The sequence below is a fragment of the Mus musculus genome, chromosome 16 (genome assembly GCF_000001635.26).
Source record: "Mus musculus strain C57BL/6J chromosome 16, GRCm38.p6 C57BL/6J".
NCBI lineage: Eukaryota > Metazoa > Chordata > Mammalia > Rodentia > Muridae > Mus > Mus musculus.
In genome coordinates this window covers 38,550,861-38,564,514 of record NC_000082.6, presented here as the reverse complement: position 1 = coordinate 38,564,514, position 13,654 = coordinate 38,550,861, and the positions used below count along the sequence as shown (strand labels likewise).

The 13,654-nt window shown below is 45.7% G+C and overlaps 1 protein-coding gene across 8 annotated transcripts in view; it reads right to left on the bottom strand.

Annotated features, from left to right (window-relative positions):
• The window catches only part of Tmem39a (transmembrane protein 39a), a 33,465-nt gene extending 27,648 nt beyond the window's left edge, over positions 1-5,817 (bottom strand). For 5 of the 8 annotated variants that reach the window (XR_001781854.2, XR_384596.4, XR_003951823.1 and 2 more), the window contains exons 1-2: positions 1,385-1,720; positions 214-400 (exon numbers count right to left, since the gene is read on the bottom strand). Coding sequence is in view for 5 of the 8 variants with exons in the window: in XM_006522496.4 (XP_006522559.1) it covers positions 214-326 (113 nt within the window). In the remaining 3 variants the exon portion in view is untranslated. Of the gene's footprint in view, positions 1-213; positions 401-1,384; positions 1,721-5,752 lie in introns of those variants that run through there. The other 3 variants (NM_026407.3, NM_001205287.1, NM_001205286.1) reach the window with 2 other exon arrangements.
• Between the last annotated feature and the right edge of the window lie 7,837 nt (positions 5,818-13,654).

Genomic DNA, 13,654 nt, shown 5'->3' with positions numbered 1-13,654 from the left:
TTCTACTTTGTGGTCCCTGCGTAACATCATTCTACCTGCAAAGAACTCTGAAAAGTGAAACACTAAGTTTTCAGTCTTCAAAGGCAGAATTCCTACTTCAGTGATAAGTTTGATAAGCAAACATTTGAATAGAATTATTTTGTATTAGTCTCACTGATAACAGGCTATTACAAATCATGCCAAGTGTTAAGCATAGAATTATATGTTCTTTACCTGTTCCTCAAGCCCGTCCCATTGCCACAGCCGCCGCCGACCAACGTCTGTATGGAAGGTAAAGCTGACCGGCTTAGCTGCTGCCGACTGGGACCCCGCCTTCTACTGGGCATGTCCAGGAACCAGGTAATTTCCAGTGCCACCTGAAGTTGCCACCCAGGCTGATGACTGTCAACTTATTTCAAATCTGAATAATATTAAAAAAGAAAGAAAGATTGTAACTTTTTCTAGAAGTCAGTATAACAAGCAAATGTTAAAACTCAGTGAGCAGATCTTATAAAATCCAGATTGAATTTTCAAATAAATGTTCCTGTCCCTATATACTGCTTGGATCTGGGGTAAGGTCAGAGGTTTAAATTCTGAGCTCAGCTGTATTCAGCATTAAGGCAACTCCCGGCTGGTGTCTTGTCTTGCTGACTTTTTCTTAAATAAAACAAGACTACAATCTACAAGGTGGCATTCTACAAGAAACACCACAACTTACTCGATTCTAATTTGCAATTTCACATTAAAATCACTTGAAATACAGGAAATATCTCTGTCCAAAATATGAGGTTGTTATCAAGGAATCTGACTAAGATTTGCCGCAGGTTTCTGACCTTGACCAAGTCATTTAACCAGAGTTTGTTTCTTCATTTCACTCAAATGGTTGCCCGTTTCAGAAAAGCTTCTGTAAAACCGCTAAGAAATTAAATGAACGTGCAAAATTAAAGGGCTAAAGAGATCTTCAGGGGGGAGGTGGGCGGACGACGACATTATGTTTTCCTCAATTTCGGCAAACATGGTTCTGCCAACATATACCACGTATTTCCTAAATACGACTAAAAATACTCTGAAAAAAAAAATTTTTTTTTTTGCTTAACATTACTACTGTAGAGGGATCCGAGGTTCCCTAGTCCACTGTAGGCTAACAAACGCCAGGTGGGACAAAGACTCCAAACTGTTAAAGGCAAAGAAAGCTGATCCCTGCTCAATTAAAGAGAAAGTACGGTGAGGGCAAAAGGCTGGGGCGCATCAGCGTAAGATTGTTCGAGGTGGAAGGCGAGAAACCACAAACTTGACTGGACTAAACCTCCAAGACGGAATCACCTAGTGGTCTCAGGCCGGCGGCCGAAAGAGCCGAAGCACGCCAGGGCCGGCGAGATGACAAAGCAGGTTAAGTAAAACTCACGCATGGGACAGGCTGGCCACGGAGAGGGATCCCTGGGAGGAGGCGGCGGCTTCACAGCCGCGACCCCGGGCACCCAAACTCACTCCCTCCTCTAAAGCGCTCCAAAAACAGCTGCCGGGACGCAGGCAGGATCCCACTGGACAGTCGAAGAAAGCTCTCGGGTCGCTAGGTTACCAGACCCAGACCGGGAGTCCGTGCCAGAGCCAGAGCTAAAGTCAGAAGCACAGTCCGACCCCATCACCAAGACTCATCATCCTCAGCCTCCATCGCCCGGGAGCTGAGGAGACGTGGCAGCGCACAGCGATGACGTCAGCTCTGCGTCGCGCTGGCCCCCGGAAACAGGCTTGCGGCCAGCAGAGCTGGCTCGCCCTCCTCCCGGCGCACCTGCGCAGTGGGACTCTCCGGCGCCCGGGCTTTCCGGCCCATACGTGCCCGGCGGAGTTTTTCTGTTTGTTGGTTAGTTTGGTTTTTGGTTGTTTTTTTCCCCAAATTTTCCCTGGCTCCAGTCAGCTAGTGTCTAGAGAAATGCTTGGAGAAGAGAAGGGAAATTCGGAGATGCCACCTAAGATCACGTCTTTCATATGCAAACGACTGTGACAAGCACGTCGGACGCCTGCCCCTTGCAGGGACTGAATATTAAATAATGAACTAGGTAGATAATAGAAATAAAGAATGAGTTCTAGAAAAGTTAAGTCTAATAAATAAGAGAACGCAGCAACAAGCTTCAGTAATGCTGTTAAGAACAATAAATTCACAGTTAGAAGTATATCTGAGCAGAGCAGTGGTGGCGCACGCCTTTAATCCCAGCACTTGGGAGGCAGAGGCAGGTGGATTTCTGAGTTCGAGGCCAGCATGGTCTACAGAGTGAGTTCCAGGACAGCCAGGGCTACACAGAGAAACCTTGTGTCAAAAAAAAAAAAAAAAACGAAACAAAACTACATCTGAGGTCCAGGGATGGCACTAGTGCCAATACTGTAAAGGGTCTGAAGCTCCAAAGATGAGTAAGCTGTTTTCCGAGGACAGTACGTGGTAAATAAAAAGATATGGAGTCTCAATTGTACAGCTTACTTTACCATGCTGAGTTCAATCCCTAGCCTTCACCCTACCCCCCCCCCCAAAAAAAAGATAGGCAGCCCAATGTTGCCCAGAACTGTCAGTAGTTTGATATCAAAATGAAGCAAGCCTGATAGGGCTGGAGAGTTGGCTCAGCAGTTAAAGAGCACTGAATGGTCCTGAGTTCAATTCCCAGAAATCACATGGTGGCTCACAACCATCTGTAATGGGACTTGATGCCCTCATCTGGTGTGTCTGAAGACAGCTACAGTGCACTCACATATATAAAATAAATAAATCTTTAAAGTAGAAAAAGGTAAAATAAAGAAGAATAAGCCTGGTGTGCCGGTGGAGGCCAGGGGGATGCAAATTATAACTACATTGAGATGCCATCTCACCTCAGTCAGATTTGCTATCATCAAGAAAAAAGATAAATAGATATAAATAAATCAAAATGTTGGCTAGGATGGAGAGGAGAAGGATCCTTACTCACAGTTGGTGTCAGTATAGAAAGGTGTAACCACTGTGGCCTTCATGATGGAGGTGTTTGAAAATGAAAACAAACAAAAATCACAATGACAGGACCTGGCTGTACCAGTCCTGACCATATGCACCCAAAGATAGTTGCACATCCATGTTTACTACCGTTTCATTCACAACAGCAAGGAAATTGAGTCAGTCTACATGTGCATCTTCAGATGGGTGGATCATTAAAAAACCCACGATGGTTTTTACTAAGCTTTAAAGAAAAATGATGATAGAACTGGAAAATATTATATCAAGTAAGGCAACAAGTTTGAAAAGAGAAATGCCACGTGTTCCCTCACATATGCATATTGTTTATGTGTGGGGGGTGGGGTGGGGGGGCATGTGAATGCCAGGCCAAGAGTGTGGAGGTCATAGGACAACCTTGGGTACTTTCCACCTAGTCTGAGACAGTTCTCCTTGTTATTGGTTGTTTCGTATGACAGGCTATGTGGCCTTTGAGCTTCTGGGGAGTCTCCTGCCTCTGCCTCCCATCCTCCCACAGGCCTGCTAGAATCAGATGTCTACTACCACATCCAACTTGGCATAGCTCCTGGAGGACTCCTGGCCTCACGTTTGCATCACAAGCACTTTACACACAGCCTCTCCCCAATTGTGCATCTTGAATTGTATACCTGTGTGTTTGTGTAGAAAAGAGTATGGATACCAATCAGGGAACTAGAACTCGACCCAGAGAATGAGAAATGAGGCTTTAAGGAAGCAGCAGGTGAGGGCGGGTGAGATGGCTCAGTGGTCAAAAGCACTGACTGCTCTTCCAGAGTTCCTGAGTTCAAATTCCAGCAACCACATGGTGGCTCACAACCATTTGTAATGGGATCTGAAGACAGCTACAGTTTTTTTAAAAAGGAGGAAAGTGAAGGAGGAAAGGTACTGTACTAGCTGGATGTTAGCAGGACAAGGGGACAACCAAAACTAAGTAGGTGTGAAAATGTGACAAGGACACCCTTTATGGTAATTAAGAAGTAAATTTTTGTTTTTTTGGTTTTTTTTGTTTTTTTTTTTCCGAGACAGGGTTTCTCTGTATAGCCCTGGCTGTCCTGGAACTCACTTTGTAGACCAGGCTGGCCTCGAACTCAGAAATCTGCCTGCCTCTGCCTTCCAAGTGCTGGGATTAAAGGCGTATGCCACCATGCCCGGCAAGAAGTAAATTTTTAGAAAAAAAAATCTGCCAAAGGAGAAAAATCAAAATGAGAATTCCCATGAGATCATCCCCAGGCGTCTATCTTTGTATCAGCTGTAGGATTAGTCAACGTCTATTAGAAACTGTAGCCGCCACCCCCACCCCTGGACTATATATCTCATCTAAATGTCACAACCAGGTTGGAGATAGAGCTTAGGGATAGAGCGCTTGCTTAGCATAAGTGAGCTTCAGAATTAATATTCCCCAGCACAGAAAAAGGAACAAAAACTTCAAGGGGTAGCAGCAGACGTCTGTGCTCTCAGCCCATTGGAAGTGGAGATAGGAAGTTCCAAGACTGCCTTGGTTACAGAAGATCCTACCAAAATAAAGTAAATAAACCCACAAACATGTTGACCGATAGATAGCACACCAAAATCCCATTTTATAGAAGAAACACAAGAACTGAAACCAAACCAATGTTGAAAACAACCTACCTAAACTAAGCCAGAATCCAAAACAGAGGTTTGTCTGACAGTGACCTAGCAACAAAGCAAACCGGAAACCATCCCTTGATGGGACAAGCAACGCCCTTTCTTCTTTACTCTCTGTCCCTCTCCAATCCTTTCTGCAGAAAAGTTGCTTTCCCATAGTTTTCATTCATGCTTTTGTGCGCGCACGCACAGACACACACAGACACACACAGACACACACACACATACACACACACACACACACCTGTCAAGGACTTCTGTACAGAAACCCCAGCTCCATCCCCCTCGCCCCAAAGGCAACATACTCCCTGGAGGCAATGGAGGGGAGTGTAACAACCCAACCTGAAGTTCGAAAGGATGGAATCATGCCTTAAAAAATGATTAATCTGGTTATGTTGGAGGAAGGGGGTTGGGATGGAAGGTGACTGACTAGGATATCTTAGTGTGGGGCTCCCCAGTCAACCCTAAGTGGCGTCTTTTTCATTTGAGAGCCTCTGCAAATGACCCTCGGTTTCCTTCATGAACTGTTTCAATCTGAAAAGAAAATGCAAAGCAAGGCACGAGGGTACAGCAAGCAAGCTCCCCATTTGAGGTGCGAAGCCTAAGGAACTGCTGTTGAGACACCCCCTCCCGCCTCTGGAAAATACATAAGTAAATAGCAGGTACTGACTTCCTGGAGTTGAATTCTACATCCACTTTCAAGGAGAAAACTAGATGGTGATGTAAAGAAAAAGCCCATCTTGGGAACTCCCTGCAATCCCCTGCCTCCTACAAGTCCTTCCACCCTCTGAGCCTTAGAAAGTGGAGCCGTGAGCCGGAAACAGATCTCTATTTCTCTCAAGTTTGGCCTCGAATAAATCTGCTATCTCCACCCCACTCCCTCATCTTCCATTTCTGATGACAGAGAAGCAAGGAAGAGGAACTTTACCTTGCTATTAAAGAATGGCTAATATCAAAATCACTGTCATTAACCCCAGTAACTCCTATTGGGACAGGCAGCAAGTTTGAGGCTAGCTTGAGGATACATATTTATAGCCTTTATTTTCCTCCTTCCCTCCTTCCTTTCTTGGCTTAAGCCACACATAGGTTAAAGATTCTGCTAAGCAGACAACTCTAGCCCCTTTAAGTGACTATTCATTGCCCACCATTCTGTCTTACCTGCCCAAGTCCAGCCTTAGATTGGAGAGGTGTTCTGAGGAAGGAGTGGAGAAACAAAAGACTCTTTGGTCAAATCCTGGGTCTAAGCTAAATCTAAAAAATTCTCTGGATCATAAGACCAGTCTTTTATTTTACTGTCAATTCAGTCATTTACATTTTGATTATCCTATGAATCCAAATCTTGTGACCCTTGCCCCTTAAATAGCAAACACCTTTACTTTTAACCTTGCAAAAGAATTCAGAGTCCAGCCCGTCTCCGTTAAGCACAGATGCTAATAAGGTAGCAGGGTGGGACCAGGTCCTGAAATTACCATTTCTACTACACCTAGTCTGGCCTGGGATACCCTGTACTTGCTGTGTCCCAGGCTGACCTTGAACTCAGAAGTCTGCCTGCCTCTGTATCTGCCTGCCTTTGTATGTTTCTGACAAGCTGGCTCTTAGCGTAGCTGCCTCTGTTTCTCTAGATTCATGAAACCCTTAATATAATTCATATTGTATCCTTATTTTTTGCATAGTTAAGAATATATACACACACACACACACACACACACACACACACACACATATATATATTTTCCCCCCAAGACAGGGTTTCCCTGTGTAGCCCTGGCTGTCCTGGAACTCACTCTGTAGACCAAGCTGGCCTTGAACTCAGAAATCTTCCTGCCTCTGCCTCCCAAGTGCTGAGATTAAAGGCATGTGCCACCACTACCCGGCAGAAATTATATTTTTTAAACTCATGTTTTTAGAGTTCTTTCACAGCCTTAAGGGCTGCCCTAAATGTCCCAGTGTTTACCATTTTGCTAACTCATTAGTCAAACCTTCGCCTCTCAGACTTGGTCTGTCAGATTATCATGGAGTCATTAATGTTAACAAAGACATAGTAGGGATATATAAAATATGTCCTTTTTTTTTTTTTTTTTTTTTTTTTTTTGGTTTTTCGAGACAGGGTTTCTCTGTATAGCCCTGGCTATCCTGGAACTCACTATGTAGACCAGGCTGGCCTCGAACTCAGAAATCCGCCTGCCTCTGCCTCCCGAGTGCTGAAAATATGTACATTATTATACAAATAAGTATTATGCCCATTAGCGGGCGTTGACACCTGTGGAGGCCCACATCTGGTGGCCCTGTACTAGGGGCAGCAACCATGTCATTCTGTCCCCACCAAGGCAACTCATTTACCATTTCTTGTGACTATCATTTGAAACTTTTTAGGATGTAGGAACAAATCACTAGCTTCCACCAACCTAAAAGTTAAGGCTGTCAGCTGAAAAGGTCCCGTCAGGAACTTTGGGAAGATCATGGAACACTTGCTCCTCTGGAAGGGAGAGGCTAATTAACATTCCTCAGACCCCGGGTCTGGGGGCACATTCCACATTCCACTGGATGGACTTTGCCCACCATCAGACAAGGGAAGTCCTTGCCACCTCATTCCCTAAAGACCAATCAGTTTAAAGGGTGCACTGTTCTGCCAATCATATTGTGCCTAGTTGCTGATGCTCTGTTCTGCCCCTGGAAACCATTTAAAAACTCACTCTAACAACTGGACGACCAGGGGTCACTCCCTCTTCTTTGGGTCTGGGATGACCCCCATTGTGCACTGGAACAATAAATTCCTCTTGTGGGGGGAGAGACTCAGACCTGAGAAACTTCTGATCTGCCAAGAATCTTCAACAGCAGACCTGTTACTCCAAGACCCTCTTCCTCTAAATCTCCCTCCACTCGTCCCCATGGCCCCCGCCAGTGCCAGTACTGGTTCCAGGATCCTCAGCCCATACGAGACTGAGACTGGGGCCATTACAACCCCCTTCACCAGAGGGAGGAATGGGAGAAGACCTGAGAGCCACCTCCCCTAATACCAAGGTGGCTCTCTCACTGAGGGCATATGGGCCTCTGGAAAAGAGGCAATCAGGCTATGCAATATTGGCTCTTTTCTTTGGCCAACTTGTACAACTGGAAGGCCCATCCCCCTTTTTCTAAAGGGTCGCTTAATCTCTTTGAGACTGTTCTACTTATTTATTTATTTAAATATTTATTTAGATTTATTTATTTATTTATTATATCTAAGTACACTGTAGCTATCTTCTGATACACTCCAGAAGAGGGTGTCAGATCTTGTTACAGATGATTGTGAGCCAACATGTGGTTGCTGGGATTTGAACTCAGGACCTTTGGAAGAACAGTCAGTGCTCTTAACCGCTAAGCCATCTCTCCAGCCCAGAGACTGTTTTATTTATAATGCAGGAAGCCAGAAGCCAGAAAGAATACCCACTCAGACACGGGGACGCCATTGATTGACCAGACTGTTGAGGGAGGCCAGGGATGGAACCAGGCCCCACATTACCAGGCCCCTGGAACAAGGGATCATGTGGCAGTGTCAATTGGCTTGGAATACTCCCCTCTTGCCTGTGAAGAAACCTGGGACCCAAGACTAAGGAGGACTGTCTAGAGGTGACTAAACACCTCTTGGAGGAGCTGGAAGGATTGGGATACAGAGCCTCAGCCAAGAAGACCCAAATCAGCCAGAGAAAAGTAAGTTATTTGGGCTTCCTGCTGACAGATGGCCAGCGCTGACTCAAAAGGAGACCATCTTGCGTATCACTCCTCCACAGAGCCCCAAGCAGGCACAGGAATTCCTAGCTAGGTATGGCTGGTTTCTGCTGGCTATGGATTCCAGGGTTTGCTGAATTGGCTGCTCCCCTCAATCCCCTGACTTAAAACAGAGGAAGAAGAGCAACAGACTGCTCAAGCTCCTCGCCTGATGCCAGTAGACTTTTCCACTTTTATGTGGCTGAGAACAGGGGAATAGTCAGGGGGTGCTCACCCAGCGGCTGGGCTCTTGGAAGCGCCCAGTTGCCTATCTGTCAAAGAAATTAGACCCTGTCGCTGCTGGGTGGCCTGCTTACCTGGATGACAGTGGTGGTTCTAGTTAAAGATGCTGATAAGGTGACTCTGGGGCAGAACCTGAGTGTGACATACCTTGGAGGGCGTTCTTCTCCAGCCCCTGGATCAATGGCTGACCAACGCCCACATGACTCATTATCAGACTCTGTTGCTAAACTCAGATTGGGTGACCTTCAGGTCACCAGTGGCCCTCAACCTAGACACTCTGCTACCTGACCCCGACCTCAATCCACCAGCTCATGATTGCTAGCAGATTCTAGCTGAGGAACAGGGATGGTAAAAGGACCTGTAGATCACCCACTCCATGATGCTGAGGTGACCTGGTTCACTGATGGCAGCAGCTACCTGGTAGAGGGACAATGCAAGGAGTGAGCCAACATTGTGGATAGGCACCAGGCAGTCTGGGTGGAAACGCTTCTTCCAGGAACGTCAGTATAAAAGGCAGAGCTGATAGCTCCGACCAAAGCCTTGGACCTGGGGGCAGGCAAAAAGATCAACATCTACACAGAGAGCAGGCATGCCTTTGCCACAGTCCACACCCACGAGGCTATATACCAAGAGAGAGGACTGCTCACATCAAAGGGAAAAGAAACAAGCAGGAAATCTTGGATCTGATGTAGCCATCAACTGTGAGTATTATTCATTGCCCAAGACCTCAGAAGGGAAGAGACTCAGTGTCCTGGGGCAATAACCAGGCAGATCAAGTGGCTATGCAGGAGCCTATCCTGCTTATGGACCTGCAAGGAAAACCTGCTGGAAAATGGGTCTGGACTAAGAGATGACTTCATTTAAAATATATAAAAGAAGAAAGACTCAGATTGCTAGCCACCCTACCAACTATTACCAAGAGAAGGTAGGACAATGGCACACACAAGAAGGGAGAGCTATACTTCCCAGAAAGCAAGCAAAAGACTTACTAGGTCAAATGCACAGATGTACTCATTTAGGGGATAAAAAGCTTGTCCGAGCAAGTTAAGAGACCTAAATATATATATATATCAGGTTCTGGGCCAGAAAGAAAGTGTAAGATATGCCAGCAAGTAAATGCTTATGCAGCCATGAGTAAACAGGGCAAAAGACCTAGGGGAGAACAGCCTGGAGTTTATTGGTAGGTTGATTTTACAGAAGTTAAGCCAGGAAACATGGTTTCAAATACTTTCTAGTGTTTGTAGATGTTTTCCCTGGATGGGTTGAGACAGCAGGAAACAGCTACCCTGGTAGCTAAGATTATATTAGAAGAATATTTTCCAGAGGTTCGGAGTGCCCAAGGTAATTGGATTGGACAATGGTCCTGTTGCCTCTCTCTTAAATGTATTTATTTATTATATATAAATGCACTGTAGTTGTCTTCAGACACATCAGAAAAGGGCATCAGATCTCATTACAGATGGTTGTGAGCCACTATGTGGTTGCTGGGATTTGAACTCAGGACCTAGCCAGGCAGTGGTGGCGCACACCTTTAATCCTAGTACTCGGGAGGCAGAGGCAGGCAGATTTCTGAGTTTGAGGCCAGCCTGGTCTATAGAGTGAGTTCCAGGACAGCCAGGGCTACACAGAGAAACCCTGTCTTGAAAATCCAAAAATCAAAAAAAAAAAAAAAAAAGAGAGAGAGAAAGAGAGAGAACCACTCTTTTTTAAAAACTTATTCTAAGTCCTATGTAGGCACAAACTTGATTTGATATTCTCATGTATTTGTATACATGTATTTAAGACATGTATTTCATGTGTACCTCCTAGGATGTTGTTATATACATTTTCAACAATACGTATACTTTAATACTTATTCTGCTTATATAACCAACATATAGATTTGTGACAATAATGCCCAGTATTTAATTACCCACTGTCAAGGGGAAAAAAATGCCTGTATTTTCAGCAAATTTAAACAACTATTTTTCATTTGTGATTCATGGTTCTCTAAGCATCTTACCTATGAAACAAGGTGTTCTTGGGCTGGTAAGGTGGCTCGGCAGGTTTAAAATAAAAAAGTACTTCCAAAAACTGCCTGATAACCTGAATTTGATCCTTAGAACCCACAAATGGAAGGAGAAAAACAACTCTTGAAAGCTGTCCTCTGACCTCATACATCCATCATAGTGTACACATAAACTGATGCCTTCCTTGTAAGTGGGGTAGTTATGGTGGTTTGAATGAAAATGGTCCACCCAGGCTATAGGTTTGAATATTTGGTCTCCAGTTGGTAGACTGTTTGGGAAAGTTTAGGAGGAAGTGTGTCACTGGAGATGGAAGTTTCAAAAGTCCCTGCTGATTCAAGGTTAGCTCTCCCTTTGTCTTGAGCTCCTGCTTCAAGATGTAATCTCTCACTTACTGCTCCAGTGCCAAGCCTGCCTGCTTGCTACCATACTCCCCACCACGATGGTCATAGACTCACCCTCTGAAACTGTAAGCCCCAACAAACTGTTTCTTCTGTAAGTTGACTTGGACATGGAATTTTAGCACAGCAAGAGAAAAGTAATTAAGATGGGCAGGGACAATCATCTCTCTCCCTCCCTCCCCCTGGAGGATATGAAAGGTCCTGGGGGAATTTAGGGATATGAAAGAGCTATTGTAAGAAAGGAAAAGGGAGCAAGGAACACTGGGCAGGAAGGCTACATGCTGACATCATCTTGACTTCTCTCCCCCACCCCCGCCCCCACCCCCAGGTTAATAGCAACAGAGCTTGGGTACTTCACAGGATTTGGACTGGTTCCTATACTTTTTAAAAATGTTTGTTTTATTTTTGAGATATGGCTTCACTCTGTAGCCTAGAACTCCCAGCAATCTTCCTGCCTCAGCATCCTGAGTGCTGCGATTACAGACGAGAGCCATCATACCCGGCTCTTGTAGTTATTTAAATAGCTACCCTCCTCTCCCTCCTCCTGCTCCTCTCCTTCCTCCTCCCCTCCTTCCTCCTCCCCCTCCTCCTCCTCTCCTTCCTCCTCCCCCCTCCTCCTCTCCTTCCTTCTTCCCCTCCTCTTCCCCCTCCTCTCCGTCCTCCTCCTCTCCTCCATTCTCCCTCTTCCCCTCCTCCCTCCTCCTTCCTCCTCCTCCTCCTCCTCCTCCACCTCCTCCTCCTCCTCCTCCGTGTCTTTATATGCTGCTGGACTGCTGGGATTACAGGCAATTGCCATTATGCCTGGCTGAGATAACTAGCTAGGAGGATGGTTGATGTTTTTTGTTTGTTTGTTTGACACAGGGTTTCTCTGTGTATATCTCTGGCGGTCCTGGAACTTGCTCTGTAGACCAGGCTGGCCTTAAACTCAGAGATCCACCTGCCTCTGGCTCTAGAGAGCTGGGATTAAAGGTATGCTCCATTGCTGCCTGGCATTCAAGGACACTTTTTGCTCCATGACCAAGTGGAGGTTATACTACATGCAGGATCAAAAAACAACAAAAACTGCTACTTTCCTTAGGGTATTAAAACAGAAGTTTTCCTTCTTTTTAAAATCATACTGGCCCAGGTTTCACAGGCTTTTTCTTTTTAAAAAAGATTTATTTAGTCAGGCAGTGGTGGCACATGCCTTTGATCCCAGCACTTGGGAGGCAGAGGCAGGCAGATTTCTGAGTTCAAGGTCAGCCTGGTCTACAGAGTGAGTTCCAGGACAGCCAGGGCTACACAGAGAAACCCTGTCCTAAAAAACCAAGGGGGGGAAAAAAAAGATTTGTTTGGGGCTAGGGAGATGGCTCAGTGGTTAAGAGCACTGGCTGATCTTCCAGAGGTTCTGAGTTCAATTCCCAGCAACCACATGGTGGCTCACAATCATCTGTAATGGGATCTAATGTCCTCTTCTGGTGTGTCTGAAGACAGCAACAGTGTACTCACATAAAATATATCTTTAAAAATTATTTTTATTATTTTTAAACAGTGTGTCTGTGTGTAGGTATGTACACTTGAGGGCAGGTGCTCACTGAGGCCAGAGGCTAGATCCCCAGAGGCTAGGAAACTGGAGTTAAGGGCGGTTGTGAGCTGTGAGACATTGGTATTAAAACTTTCAACTCAACCCCATCTGGGGATCCATCCCATATACAGTCACCAAACCTAGACGATATTGTGGATGCGGGGAAGTGCTTGCTGATGGAAGCCTGATATGGCTGTCTCCTGAGAGGCTCTGACAGAGCCTGACAAATACAGAGGAGGATGCTCGAAGCCAACCATTGGACTGAGCTTGAGGTCCCTGATGGAGGAGTTGGAGAAGGGACTGAAGGAGCTGAGGGGTTTTGCAGCCCTGTAGAGGGAGCAATAGTGTCAACTGGCCAGACACCCTTCCTCCACTGGAGCTCCTGGGGACTGGATGACCAACCAAAGAGTACACATGGAGGGACATATTGGTTCTGGCCGAATATGTCCCTTGTTGGCATCAGTGGGAGGAGAGACCCTTGGGCCTGAGGGTTTTCGATGCCCCAGGGTAGGGGAATGCCAGGGCAGAGGACAGGAGTGGGTGAGTGGGTGGGTAGGTTGGGGAGCACTGTCATAGAGGCCCTGGGAAGGGGGAATAGGATAGGGGGTTTCCGGAGGTGAGGGAAGACCCAGGGGAAAACATTTGAAATGTAAATAAAGAAAATATCCAATAATAATTTTAAAAAAATCAACTCAAGTCCTCTGCAAGATCAGTGTGTGCTCTAAAATACTAAGCCATCTCTCCAGTCCTTTCTGGTCTATTTTTGGATCAGTTGCTGTGAGGCTCCTGGTTTGTTGTTTGCACGTTCGAAGTTCTGAAGTTCAGTTAGTGTTTGGCAAGCTCTGGTACCTACAAACTTTAGAAGCTGAGGCAAGAGGATTATGGGTTGGAGACCAGTCTGAGCTATACTATAACACTCTATCTCAAGGATAAAAGAATGTTTTAAAAAGTTTTACTTATTATTATATCTAAGTACACTACAGCTGTCTTCAGACGCACCAGGTTGTAAGCCACCACGTGGTTGCAGGGATTTGAACTCAACACCTTTGGAAGAGCAGTCAGTGATCTTAACCGCTGAGCCATCTCTCCAGTCCAAGAA